This window comes from Lissotriton vulgaris, chromosome 2_1 (assembly GCF_964263255.1).
Source record: "Lissotriton vulgaris chromosome 2_1, aLisVul1.2, whole genome shotgun sequence".
NCBI classification, from domain to species: domain Eukaryota; kingdom Metazoa; phylum Chordata; class Amphibia; order Caudata; family Salamandridae; genus Lissotriton; species Lissotriton vulgaris.
Window position 1 is genome coordinate 357,719,524 of NC_141687.1, and position 11,617 is coordinate 357,731,140.

The 11,617-nt window shown below is 43.0% G+C and overlaps 1 protein-coding gene and 4 non-coding genes across 5 annotated transcripts; all 5 read right to left on the bottom strand.

The window, feature by feature from the left end:
- Positions 1-1,064: 1,064 nt before the first annotated feature.
- Positions 1,065-9,585, bottom strand: RPL23A (ribosomal protein L23a). The gene is made up of 5 exons (XM_086955151.1): positions 9,452-9,585; positions 8,176-8,356; positions 7,628-7,804; positions 6,662-6,731; positions 1,065-1,168 (listed from the first exon to the last, which is right to left on the bottom strand). Exons 1-5 carry the CDS (start codon positions 9,474-9,476, stop codon positions 1,154-1,156), a joined length of 468 nt encoding a protein of 155 aa, XP_086811277.1. The 5' UTR covers positions 9,477-9,585; the 3' UTR covers positions 1,065-1,153.
- On the bottom strand, positions 6,499-6,563 carry LOC147730343 (small nucleolar RNA SNORD42). Its single transcript, XR_015308830.1, has one exon. It is a non-coding gene; the product is annotated as a small nucleolar RNA SNORD42 (small nucleolar RNA).
- Positions 6,804-6,869, bottom strand: LOC147730344 (small nucleolar RNA SNORD42). The gene has a single exon (XR_015308828.1). It is a non-coding gene; the product is annotated as a small nucleolar RNA SNORD42 (small nucleolar RNA).
- Positions 7,938-8,008, bottom strand: LOC147730345 (small nucleolar RNA Z17). The gene has a single exon (XR_015308894.1). It is a non-coding gene; the product is annotated as a small nucleolar RNA Z17 (small nucleolar RNA).
- On the bottom strand, positions 8,689-8,863 carry LOC147730346 (small Cajal body-specific RNA 16). Its single transcript, XR_015308920.1, has one exon.
- Positions 9,586-11,617: the final 2,032 nt, after the last annotated feature.

Here is an 11,617-nt window from a genome sequence, read left to right on the forward strand (position 1 = left end):
GAACTGCTTTTCAACTCGACTAGTGACTGCTCAACTGAGACCGTACGTAATCCCACACTTAAAACGAGACAGACATAAAAATGTGTGGTGAGGAGGAAGGCACCTCACGGGAGAACACCCTCTGGGCCCTTGGCAGATGTTCACCAATTTCATGCCCCTTCATCATTGGTCGCCTTACCTCCTCAAAATAAAGTGTCCAAAAACAAAACCATACGTGTTGTGTGCAGAAAGACAGGTGCAAGACAAAACCATCCAAGGAATCACTCCTTGATATGACATCACTTGTGCCAGTCATGTCCACAGACTAGTAAACTGAACAGGAGCAGGCTAGGCTACTCCTTAAGCACCAATCATGGGACCTTACCAAACTGGCCTTACATACATATCACCAACTCCTATGGGGGCATCGGTTGACCCTTCATGCAGAGGCAATGAATGTACCAAATAGAAACTGATTCTTATACAGCACCTCAACGGTCCATATTTAGGGCTTCGATACGGCTACTAGGGGTAGTCCAAGGTTGCCACCCTGAAGTAAAGTGCACAGAAGCTGAGGGACTAAATGAGAGGGAGGATTGCCTTAAATCACCCATATCGTGCCTGCTTCATTTGCTAATCCATGTGTCGATGTGGCTTGTGTCACTTGATTATTGCTTTGTTAATCAATTATGTAGATATATGGTTCATATAACCATTAGCCTGTTTTGTTAATTCATGGGGTGAGGGGGTTGCTGGGGAGAGGTTGAGTTACCTTATACCCCTCAATATATTGTCTACCTCTACTATCATTCATCCTAAACTCTAAACCACTATGATAACCCTTTCTAGACTATTCCATCCTTGCATCATCCGATAGCTTACTTTTCAGATCTCAAACAAGCATTTTTAAACACTTCCCTGCGACCCACCCCCTCCCTCAACCACCAACCTACCTTTACTATTGCCAACCAAACCCCTTCAGACTGCTATCAATCGCCATTTAGAACAAGTCTTACAATTGTCGCGCAAGGTTACTTAAAATATAAATAGCAACTGTGTAAATATCACCACCCCACACATCTTGAACATCTCTGCCCAGTAGACACAAAACTCTGAATCAAACAAATTTGTTTTTAAATTTTATTCGGAACTGTCCGGCATCTACAGAGCAGGCTTAGATTATGCCAATCTGAAAAAACAAACAAAAGAACAAGGTCAGCATTTAATACACCATTAACAAAAGCAAAGTAATTCTAGTTACCATCACTGACAATACTACGTTAAAATATGTTCTTTGAGACATAACCAGCTGAAAATTGTCGGCTCATTTTTTAAAATGGCAGTTTAGGGGATAGCAATTACAGTATTTCTTGGTCATCTATGTAAAATTAAAAAGTACAGATTTGTCAAAGGTAGAGTTTGTATGATTCAACATGGAGTTACCTGGTGCGGCAGTGTACCACATATGTGAATGCTGTGACTTTGTATTATGGAAATGGAAAATAAAAGTTAAAAAATATTGTAATATTTACAAATATACTACAGCAGAAAATTGCTCCACACTGTACAAGTGCAACTGCTCCACACTGAACAAGTGCAATTATCCTAAGATAATATGCAGTTGGGAAATAAAATGTGCTGGAAAAATGCTTTATCATGAACCACAGATCACATTGGGGCCAACCAGAATAGGAGAGCATTCCTCTGATTAGGCTTGTGCTGACTTAGCTATTTAAAGTATCACCGCATGGGCAGACAATAAGTACATTTTCCAATATTTTGCCTGGGGTATCTCCAAAAGGGTCAGAAACCACCAGGGTAATGGGTGTAATACCAGGGACAAGAGGTCTTAAAATGTGTGCTAAACCAGATTTGTATGGAAAGTGCTAGCAAGACTGTTGCAAACTGTCATGTAGTGGAAAATATAAATACACTATTCAACAGAAAGAGCATGGAATGATCCAATACCCTGAAATAGTAAGGGCTGCTTGAATTATGCAGCTGAAACTAAGTTGCATGCACTCTAAACCAAACTTAAGACAAATTAACCAGCAGTGTGACTAGGGCAAGTTGTGACATTATACACTTAGTTTAACAATGTTCCAAACAAAAAGGTATACCAATTCAGAAACTGCTAGACTGGATTATTAAGAGACAGTTTGCAGCATATTTGGATGTAGATGTGCATGTGTCTTAATAATCCAGTCTAGCAGTATCAGCCTCAGCTGCATAATTAAAGCTGCCCTTATTATTTTAGGGTATTGTAACTTTCCATGCTCTGTTTCATACAGTGACGTTTGCAAGTTGCTTTGTCCTCGAGGAACCATTTAGAGTCAAGCAATAGTGCGACTCCTCTGCTGGTTTGAGACGGTGCAAGAGTACAGACCCAATGTTACTAAGGTCTGTCACTGGACCCCACCAACCGCCTCCAAGCAACTTGAGGATTTCGCATGAGACTGGTCTACAAGAAAGCCTTCTTAGACTCCATCCTGATGTGTTTAGCAGACTGCTAAGTGTAAGCCTGGTGTACTTATGGTAGCAGCAAGTACGGACCTTTGAGTATGGCAGTTTAGGGTCTTCGTGGTTGCAGGAACATTGTGGGTCTTAAGGAGGCGAGCGCTTAAGGTGTGACCTGGTGAAAGGTGCAGAAACTGTAAAAATGCTGCGGGGTGTTGTAAGTTGTGGTCTCGGGGGTGCTTTGGAGATTAGGAACCTTGTGTATGTTGGGATTGGGTTGCTGTGTGGAAGGTGTTGGTCTCGAGATTGGTCGTTTTTAATACGGTACCTGCAAGTCCACTTGAATTATGCAACAGGAAAGGAGCCAATTATGTTGCTGGATTGACTACATTATGGAGCACTACAAGGCACGTTATGCATCATTCATAATCAGGTGCATTTTGTGATGGTATTGATTTATTAGTTGTCATTTTTACATGTTAATACTGCATGGACAAAGGTTTTACACCATTTTATTTTTGATTTATAAAGTTCTATATAGCACGAACTTGATCCCAAAGGATATTGGCGGGCTTTACAATTTGAGGCAATTAAATAACTTCCCAAAAAGGACATCTTCAATAAATTCAATGCAAAAACCGCAAAAGAGACTATGTTATGACTTGGAACTGAAGATAAACTTTGACTGTGAAAGGCCTGGACTCTAAAGTAATGCTGAAATGACTACTTGTGTTGCATTTTATGTCTCCCCAGGCTTAATTTTCAAATCACATGCTAAACTATTTGTAAAAAACAGTGCCACACCTTACTCACATCTCAATTATTTTGCTCTGAGAACTTGGGGAATTCAACCACTGACATATGTACATTTTGCTGCCAAAGAATATATGACTGTAGAGCTCAGTGGTACAACCCCACTATGCAGGCATCTATCACATTAAGAATATATACCTTATATATCATTCCGACATGTAATATGCCCAATATGGACATCTGAAACTTCTTAATATATGCATATATACGGTCTCCAAAATGTGCATATATTATAGGCGTGTGTAAAATGCAGTGTCACAGGTATGCCTAGAGTATACAAGGCAGACCCTTTGTATATGCACGGTATGTATTACTGTGGTATCTGAAAATTGCCCTGTTCAAATGTACAGATGACTTAAGCTTTACAGGTAATATGATGTAAGTCTGCAAACTTCAGACCCAAGTCAGAAATGTCCACATGAGCAGTTTTCTGTTTGCTAATGGTAATATATATATATATATATATATATATATATATATATATATTAATTCGTTCAGGTAGCACCAATTGAGAGGGAGACCACAGGAAGCTCGTAAAGTTCCAACTTTTATTTCAGTCAGCACCCTGCCAGCAGGCACTACATCTGAAACCAGGCAACATCCTATTCTGCCAGACGCGTTTCAGGATCTCACTCCTTTCTTCAGTGGCGTTGCAACATGAGTGGAATGTCGCGTTGATATACGGGCATTTTTAAAGTTCCAACAAACCGCCCCTGTGGGCGTGGCTGTCACTCAGCATTATGGATGTTGTAGTCCGTTATCATTATTTTCCCCAGTGGGTGCGCATTCCTCCATTGGTGCTACCTGAACGAATTAATTTACACGGCTCTTGCACAGCCGGTGAGTGAGACCCACTGCTGGAGGCAGGTCCGTTTTGGTTCCAGTGAGGAGCTGAAAAAATCGGGAGGAAGAGATGTCAGCGACGGTACCGGGCTGCCGTTGACATTCAGTTCGAGCCAACACCCACAAAGCGAGGCAGGCAACTCGCTGAAGCTGTGCACTTACCCACTGGGGCTTGAATATTGCTGAAGGACATGGAGGAATGCGCACCCACTGGGGAAAATAATGATAACGGACTACAACATCCATAATGCTGAGTGACAGCCACGCCCACAGGGGCGGTTTGTTGGAACTTTAAAAATGCCCGTATATCAACGCGACATTCCACTCATGTTGCAACGCCACTGAAGAAAGGAGTGAGATCCTGAAACGCGTCTGGCAGAATAGGATGTTGCCTGGTTTCAGATGTAGTGCCTGCTGGCAGGGTGCTGACTGAAATAAAAGTTGGAACTTTACGAGCTTCCTGTGGTCTCCCTCTCAATTGGTGCTACCTGAACGAATTAATTTACACGGCTCTTGCACAGCCGGTGAGTGAGACCCACTGCTGGAGGCAGGTCCGTTTTGGTTCCAGTGAGGAGCTGAAAAAATCGGGAGGAAGAGATGTCAGCGACGGTACAGGGCTGCCGTTGACATTCAGTTCGAGCCAACACCCACAAAGCGAGGCAGGCAACTCGCTGAAGCTGTGCACTTACCCACTGGGGCTTGAATATTGCTGAAGGACATGGAGGAATGCGCACCCACTGGGGAAAATAATGATAACGGACTACAACATCCATAATGCTGAGTGACAGCCACGCCCACAGGGGCGGTTTGTTGGAACTTTAAAAATGCCCGTATATCAACGCGACATTCCACTCATGTTGCAACGCCACTGAAGAAAGGAGTGAGATCCTGAAACGCGTCTGGCAGAATAGGATGTTGCCTGGTTTCAGATGTAGTGCCTGCTGGCAGGGTGCTGACTGAAATAAAAGTTGGAACTTTACGAGCTTCCTGTGGTCTCCCTCTCAATTGGTGCTACCTGAACGAATTAATATATATATATATATATATATATATATATATATATATATATATATATTTAATTTGGGTTTTGCGAAGTTGGACGCTGGAAAATCTTCTGAATAAGTGTGAAGTCTGTCAAAGAGCTGGCACCTCTGATCTGCCTACGTCCGGCCACTAGGTCTTGTCTTGAAAGCAGACGTAGTGGAAGGAAATGGGAAGTCCCAAGGGGCCAGCTCTGACGAATGTGTGACTAAGACAGCACCATGCCTCTTTGTATGGGCATCCGTAAAGGTTTGGAAACCAGACCACAGTACATGTGACCCGACCTTAAAATGTACGTATAGAGAGGTACATGTACTCTAAGTTCCAACAGTAAAACCTGCAACTGCCACTTTCATTGTGGAAAAGGCTAGTAGCCCTATGGGAGAGTAAAGAGTAGCAGGATTCTACAGCAGCACTCCTAACTTCCGAATGAGATTGGAGTTGGGCAGAATGGTTTAATCTAGGATAACCAGAAGTTACTTGATGGAAGTCATCAGGGAGGGAAGAAACCCGGTAGCCCACTTGCCACCAATTGTAACCTTCCTGGAGGGCATTTTCTTAGCGTAGAGCACCCACACTGCGACTGACTGCCCTCCTGCACCCATCAAAGAGGCAATGCAAGATATGTGAACTTGGTGGTTAGGAAAGGAGTAGTGACTGTGCCCTGCTCAGAAAAAAATACCCAAAGCAAGAGACTCCAAGGATCAGTTGGCTGTCCTGTTCAGAGTACAAGGCCACAACAGCTGAAGAAGCCTGCTGGGGTACAATGAATGCCCAAGATGTTCACATCGCTGCCAAGCAGCACCAAAGACCAGGAGCTGACGCTTAAAGTTTCACCCAAGTCTGATGGACCCAAAAGACCTGTCAAGAGTGCTGCCTGATCACAAAGATGACAGTTGCCACCAAGGAAAGAATCTTCCTGTAAATGAAAACCAGGCAACTGGACTTCAACCAGCACCAAGGACTTTGAAGGAAGTCAACCCATGTAGCCAGGATTGCTTCACCCAATACTGTTCTATTGCAATGCAGGTGACATGAAAGCAATTACAATCCATTTGCGGCACTCGAAACACTTGTTTCCTTAAAGAAAAATAAGTATTCCAAAGCATCTGCTAGATGAACAGAGCACATGCTGAAAACACAAGGATAAATTTGGCAGAAACAATGCACCATGGGCGTTCGGGTTATGATCAGCGCTCCATAAAACATGTTCACTGAGCCAACTTTAACTGTCAAGTTTATCAACCCACCTATACCCTCCAACAAAATTAAAGCAAGCAGTTCTCTAAAAAGTAACCAGGGCAGATAGTCATCTGTGGTAGAAAAAGGAGATGGGAACATTGTACATAGTACTGAAAAACAATTGTGCATCAGTGGTTCCTTTGACTGCATCACAGTCATCAGTCGAAACAAGCTTTCATCATGTGCACACGGAGGTGGCAGGACAAACAAGAAAGCACACATCTATTAGATTAACACAAGACCAACACACAAAACTTGAAACTGCATAAGTTGTCAGGACACTTACTTTGTTGGCTACATCCAGTGCATCATAGTCTGGAGCTAGACGCACATATGCCTTCTTCTCGCCGTCTGGCCTGAAATAAAGAAGGATCTGTTACTTCCAGGCATTCCAGACATCACAACATTCTCATTAAGGCATTTTTTGCGTGCATCAGTGGTTCCTTTGAAATATCATCGTTATCAACATGATTTACGTTTTCCATCATTTGCACGATTGAACAGTCAAGGAGAAAAACCACAAAGGTACTAGCCTACCAGCACTCCAGGAGGCTTACGCTGAAATGCATACACTGGAAACAGTCAGGACAGGTCATATGCTCAGAAGAGAAATTAAGTCTTGCTCATCAAATTTAAGATTGAGCGGATTCTAGTGGCCTTGTCATGGCAATCAATTTCTCATTGGTTCTTAGGGTTTAAAGTCAAAAGGTAAACTTGTGAAGGCAGAACTCTGATAAGTAGTGGGAAAGTACTTTTAACTGGATTGACACTAGCTTGGCAGACATGGGGAGCAACCGAGCTGGATATAAACAAAGCCAGACAAAAACAGTGGTTTCAGCAACTGACTTACCACCCTGAACTAGCCATCAGCTTTGGAGTAAAAAGTGTTTAAAAAGGTTGGGGTTCCTTGAGGAGTGATTTTACTACCAAATCGGATACACTAGGGAGACAATAGCTAAAACTTCAATATTGTTACTCGATGCAATCATTACCCTCACAGGAGGAAGGGACCATATGTGAAACCAATGCTCGAAATGCTTCTGAAAAACAGTTCTAATGTCAGGTTCGTAGAAACCCCTTAAGACGAGCAGTAGATCCTTTTAGGTTACGAAACTTATAAAAATAAACTGTTCAGAGACCCCTCTCTGTACATCCAGGTCCTCTTTCCAAAAGTCTAAACAAAACAAGTAAAACACCAAATAAATGCTCTTAAATGAGAATGTTGTCGGACATTTGCTAAACTAAACCATACCTGATCAAGGTGTTGACCTTGGCAACATCAATATCATAAAGCTTCTTTACAGCCTGTTTGATCTGGTGCTTGTTAGCCTTGACATCCACAATGAAGACCAGCGTGTTGTTATCTTCAATCTTCTTCATGGCAGACTCCGTGGTAAGAGGGAACTTAATAATCGCATAATGGTCAAGTCTGGGATGACAGGAGGAGGAAGAAAAAAAAAATTCTAGTAAGTTATTTGACCACCCCAGTTATAGCCAATCACATTATCTGACAAACATTTGGGCGTGGAGACTTCCGGTAGACGATAGTTAAACATTCGGTGGGTGCATCAGTACAAAAAAACTGTAATCACAAATGTTCAGGCTTTGATCGCTATGAAACATCATTTGCAACCCAACATATTCCACGTGGCTATGGGGCAATGTGAAAACCCACAGAAGTTGAACACCAACGCATTAAACGTCAGGATTGTAAGCAAGGTTTTCATTTTTAAACGTTTCACTACTATAGTCCTACAAAGAAATAAGATCAATCTAGTGTCAAAATCGTAGACGACATACTTGTTCCTACGAGGAGCACTCTTCCTGGGATACTTCGGTTGCCTTCTTAACCTCAAGGTCCTCGGCCTCCTGAAAGTGGGGGCTGTCCTAATTTTTTTCTTCTTGTGACTGTGCACCCCCTTAAGAACAGCCTTTTTAGCTTTCAAAGCCTTGGACTTTGCTTCAGTTTTAACAGGGACAGCTAGGAAGAAGACAGTCTCAGTTAAGCAAACAAAAATTAAATTACAAACAGAACAGATATAACTAGTTGAACTTCATTAAGTCGAACGTGCTAAGCAATCAAGTTCAGAAACCCGCTTGAGATAATTACTTTAGCGTTACTTAGACAACACTCCCTTTACAAACTGTCGTTTTGGAATTGCAAGCAAGGCTCGTAGTGACACTACAGTGGTGGGCAGCGCATGTTTCCCTGTAACCAAAGCATGCACATATGTACCTTTTACCAGGTCATCTGCCGAGCTACTAAAACAGGAAATATATACAAATTGTAGTAATCGGGTAGTTCACATTCATGCGTGTTTGCAGTATCATACATGATCACCAAACTGCTGCTAAGATGTTCACACCTGTTACTGCACGAGCCCCTCTGAGGAGGTGACCCTTTGGTTTCTCTAGGTCCAGGACTGGCTACCTTGGTATCGAACTGAGCCCAGGGGTCAGCCACACAAGAGCCATCCTCCTTGACCATATGCGCAATCACAAGAGCGAAATGAAATATCCACTCACACATGCAAGAAGAACAGGCAGTAAAACAGTTTACACTTAAAGGTCAATCATAAAATCAAACAAAAAAAAATGACGTGGGTGCATGCCGGCCACGTTTCCAGGGGAGGGCAACACGGATGGATAAATATACATAATTATTCTTTACAACTTTCCCCCAAGGGCGGTATATAAAACCTGCCAACAGACTCCAAATATAAATTTGAATTCCTGGTCGCAAGAAGCTCCTCACAGCCCAGGTAAAATCACTAGCAAACGCCCCTCCTAATTAACGCATTGCCTCCTACATCTAAATTTTATTTAGAATATCCACTAACGAAACTGTGCAGGAACGTTAAAGAATTCCTTACGCCTGTCCGGAAAGCGCGGCACGTTCCGGTACTCACACACGCGGTCCAACTCTTAACTGCAATTAAAAGCTGTACGTTGCCTACAACGCCCTGCACGGAGGTTGACACCCAATTAGCACGTTTCTCCACAAAATATACACTTCTTGGAGGTCTTGTCCCCACAAATCCCTCAAAAGCCCGTTCACTCGGCCACCAGCTCTTACCTTCCTTCTTGGCCTTCGGTGCCATGTTGGGGGTGAAAGAGAGACGTACGGGGTCTACCAGCTAATATCACAGGGACTCACTCAAAGAACTCTCGCGAGAAAACTAATCCAATCTCAAACGTTGCAGCGCAACCAAAATTCCTGACGTCATTGTTCGTTGAGGCTTGACACGCACGCTGGTGAAAGCGGATATCCGGAGACTATACAGCCAACCCTTGTCATTAACATGAATAAAATACAAATACAATCTTGCCAAGTTGCTATTTTGGGTTTGACTTCCGACATTTTATTTAATTGCTACTAGACACAATTATTCACAGAAAAATATTAAAACGCTTTTCTACGATATACGAGGAGGAGACTATAAAATATTTGGGCTACGATATACGAGGAGGAGACTATACAATATTTGGGGAGTGCGGAATTTGTTCTGTGTTACGTGTCTGGCCTTAACATCTCATGTACGAGCCAAGCGATAGAATAAACATATCAAGTACAAAACAAGCATTGGAAATGCAATAGGTCTCGCCTTTGATTAAGTTAAGGCCATTTGCTTTGCTAATGGTATTGTATAGGAAAGTAAATGGCTTTAACTTAATGAAAGGCGAGACCTATTGCATTTTTAATGCTTTTCTTTGTTTTACTATGGATTAGCTGTTCGGGATTTACTTAGCATACAACTAGCCAGAGTGGTTGGAGAGTTGAGGGTATGCTTACACAAAGAGTTCTAATGACAGTAATTTAACCTCAACAGAAGCTAACAAAAGTTGAAAAACAGGATTCTGGACAATAGGGAAAATTACAATAAATGAGCAAAAAGAACAAAAAAGCACTTGAAATGGCATTGAAAGTAGGCCACACGAGGAAAACCTAAGCAACACTTTCCAAATCCAGATAGCACCGAATTCTCCTTAACGAAAGAGGCCAATTTGAGCAGATGCTCATGCCATAAGCCCCTCTAGTTCCTCAAGGCGGGCAAGCATTCAATCATTCATTGCTTAAACTCTGGACACACTGGTACCCAACAAAAGAGTGCAGGACAAAAAGCTTGATGGGTTGTTGCCCAGCAAAAGACAACTGATCAGACCCACCGCATAGCACCCTTATGTACTAGAAACTCCATGCAAGCCCAAAACTTTAATTTAGATCCCAGTGACGCCTTGCAGATTCCTTTTTCTTTTCCCATCCTCCTAATAATTCCAACCGACAGACTCATTTTTAGTCTGAAACGTCTTATCTGGGCAAATGACCGGGGCGGTAGCACAGCTAAAAATAAATTCTAAAATTGACGAGTAGAGTGTTTCCACCCACAGGCAAAAAAAACCTAACCAAGGCCATTGGATTTTTATCAGTTGCGACGAATACCCTACGGGGACTGCAACACCTTCTTCCTGAACCCAGAAATATGCTAATTCGAACCCAGGGAGTCTACGTCATGTGACTCGTCCTTGAGGAATAATGTATTTTACTCTGCGCACGAACTTCTGAGATGAATTAGCCCCCACTCCCGTGATGTTTATCGTACCCTTGCAGCCTTTGCTAAGTGACGACAAGCTACACATGCGTGCTTCAAATGAGTGCCCTTCGGATTCTCGGAGTGTTACTTAAGGTTTCTGGCGCGGAATTGCAGAGAACGTGATACCGCAACTCTGATCAATGTCACAATGCCCGGAGCGGCCTTACATTTATCCTCTTAGGACAAAAGTGCACCGCAATTACACAACATATGTACTTCCCAAATGAGAGCACCGGACAGAAGTAAAGTAGCACCACAGGTTCTTGCGGTTGCGCGTCTAGTCAGTGATTATTTTCTGGAGCCAATATTCTAGCTGGGCACGTGCCCTTCCAATCAAGTGAAAATGAACAGTTCCTTTCAGGCGATTATTCAGACCCTGGAACTGTATGATCTCCCTCAAGGAGAGGGGTTGGGTTCAGGGGGTACAAAGTGTGTGTGCGTGCACAGCGTGCTAGTTGCAGACGGGCGCTGCGTGCAGAGGGGTAGCCACCGTGCGACCCTGCTGCAGGCTGTTAGGAATGGGTGCCGTATGCAGGGGGTGTCAGTGTGTTACGCAGGCATGCTATAGCTGTGAGGACCCAGAGACTGCATTGGTAGCCGCAATGAATGTGTAAGCACGCCACCATGCGCACACGCGTACTCATCTCTTG

Coding starts and splice junctions, on each gene's coding strand:
- RPL23A (XM_086955151.1), bottom strand. CDS start 9,476: ATGGCACCGAAGGCCAAGAAGGAAG. Junction 8,357..9,451: donor ACCGAAGGCCAAGAAGGAAG/GTAAGAGCTGGT, acceptor TCTTCTTCCTAG/CTGTCCCTGTTAAAACTGAA. Junction 7,805..8,175: donor AGTGCTCCTCGTAGGAACAA/GTATGTCGTCTA, acceptor CTGTCATCCCAG/ACTTGACCATTATGCGATTA.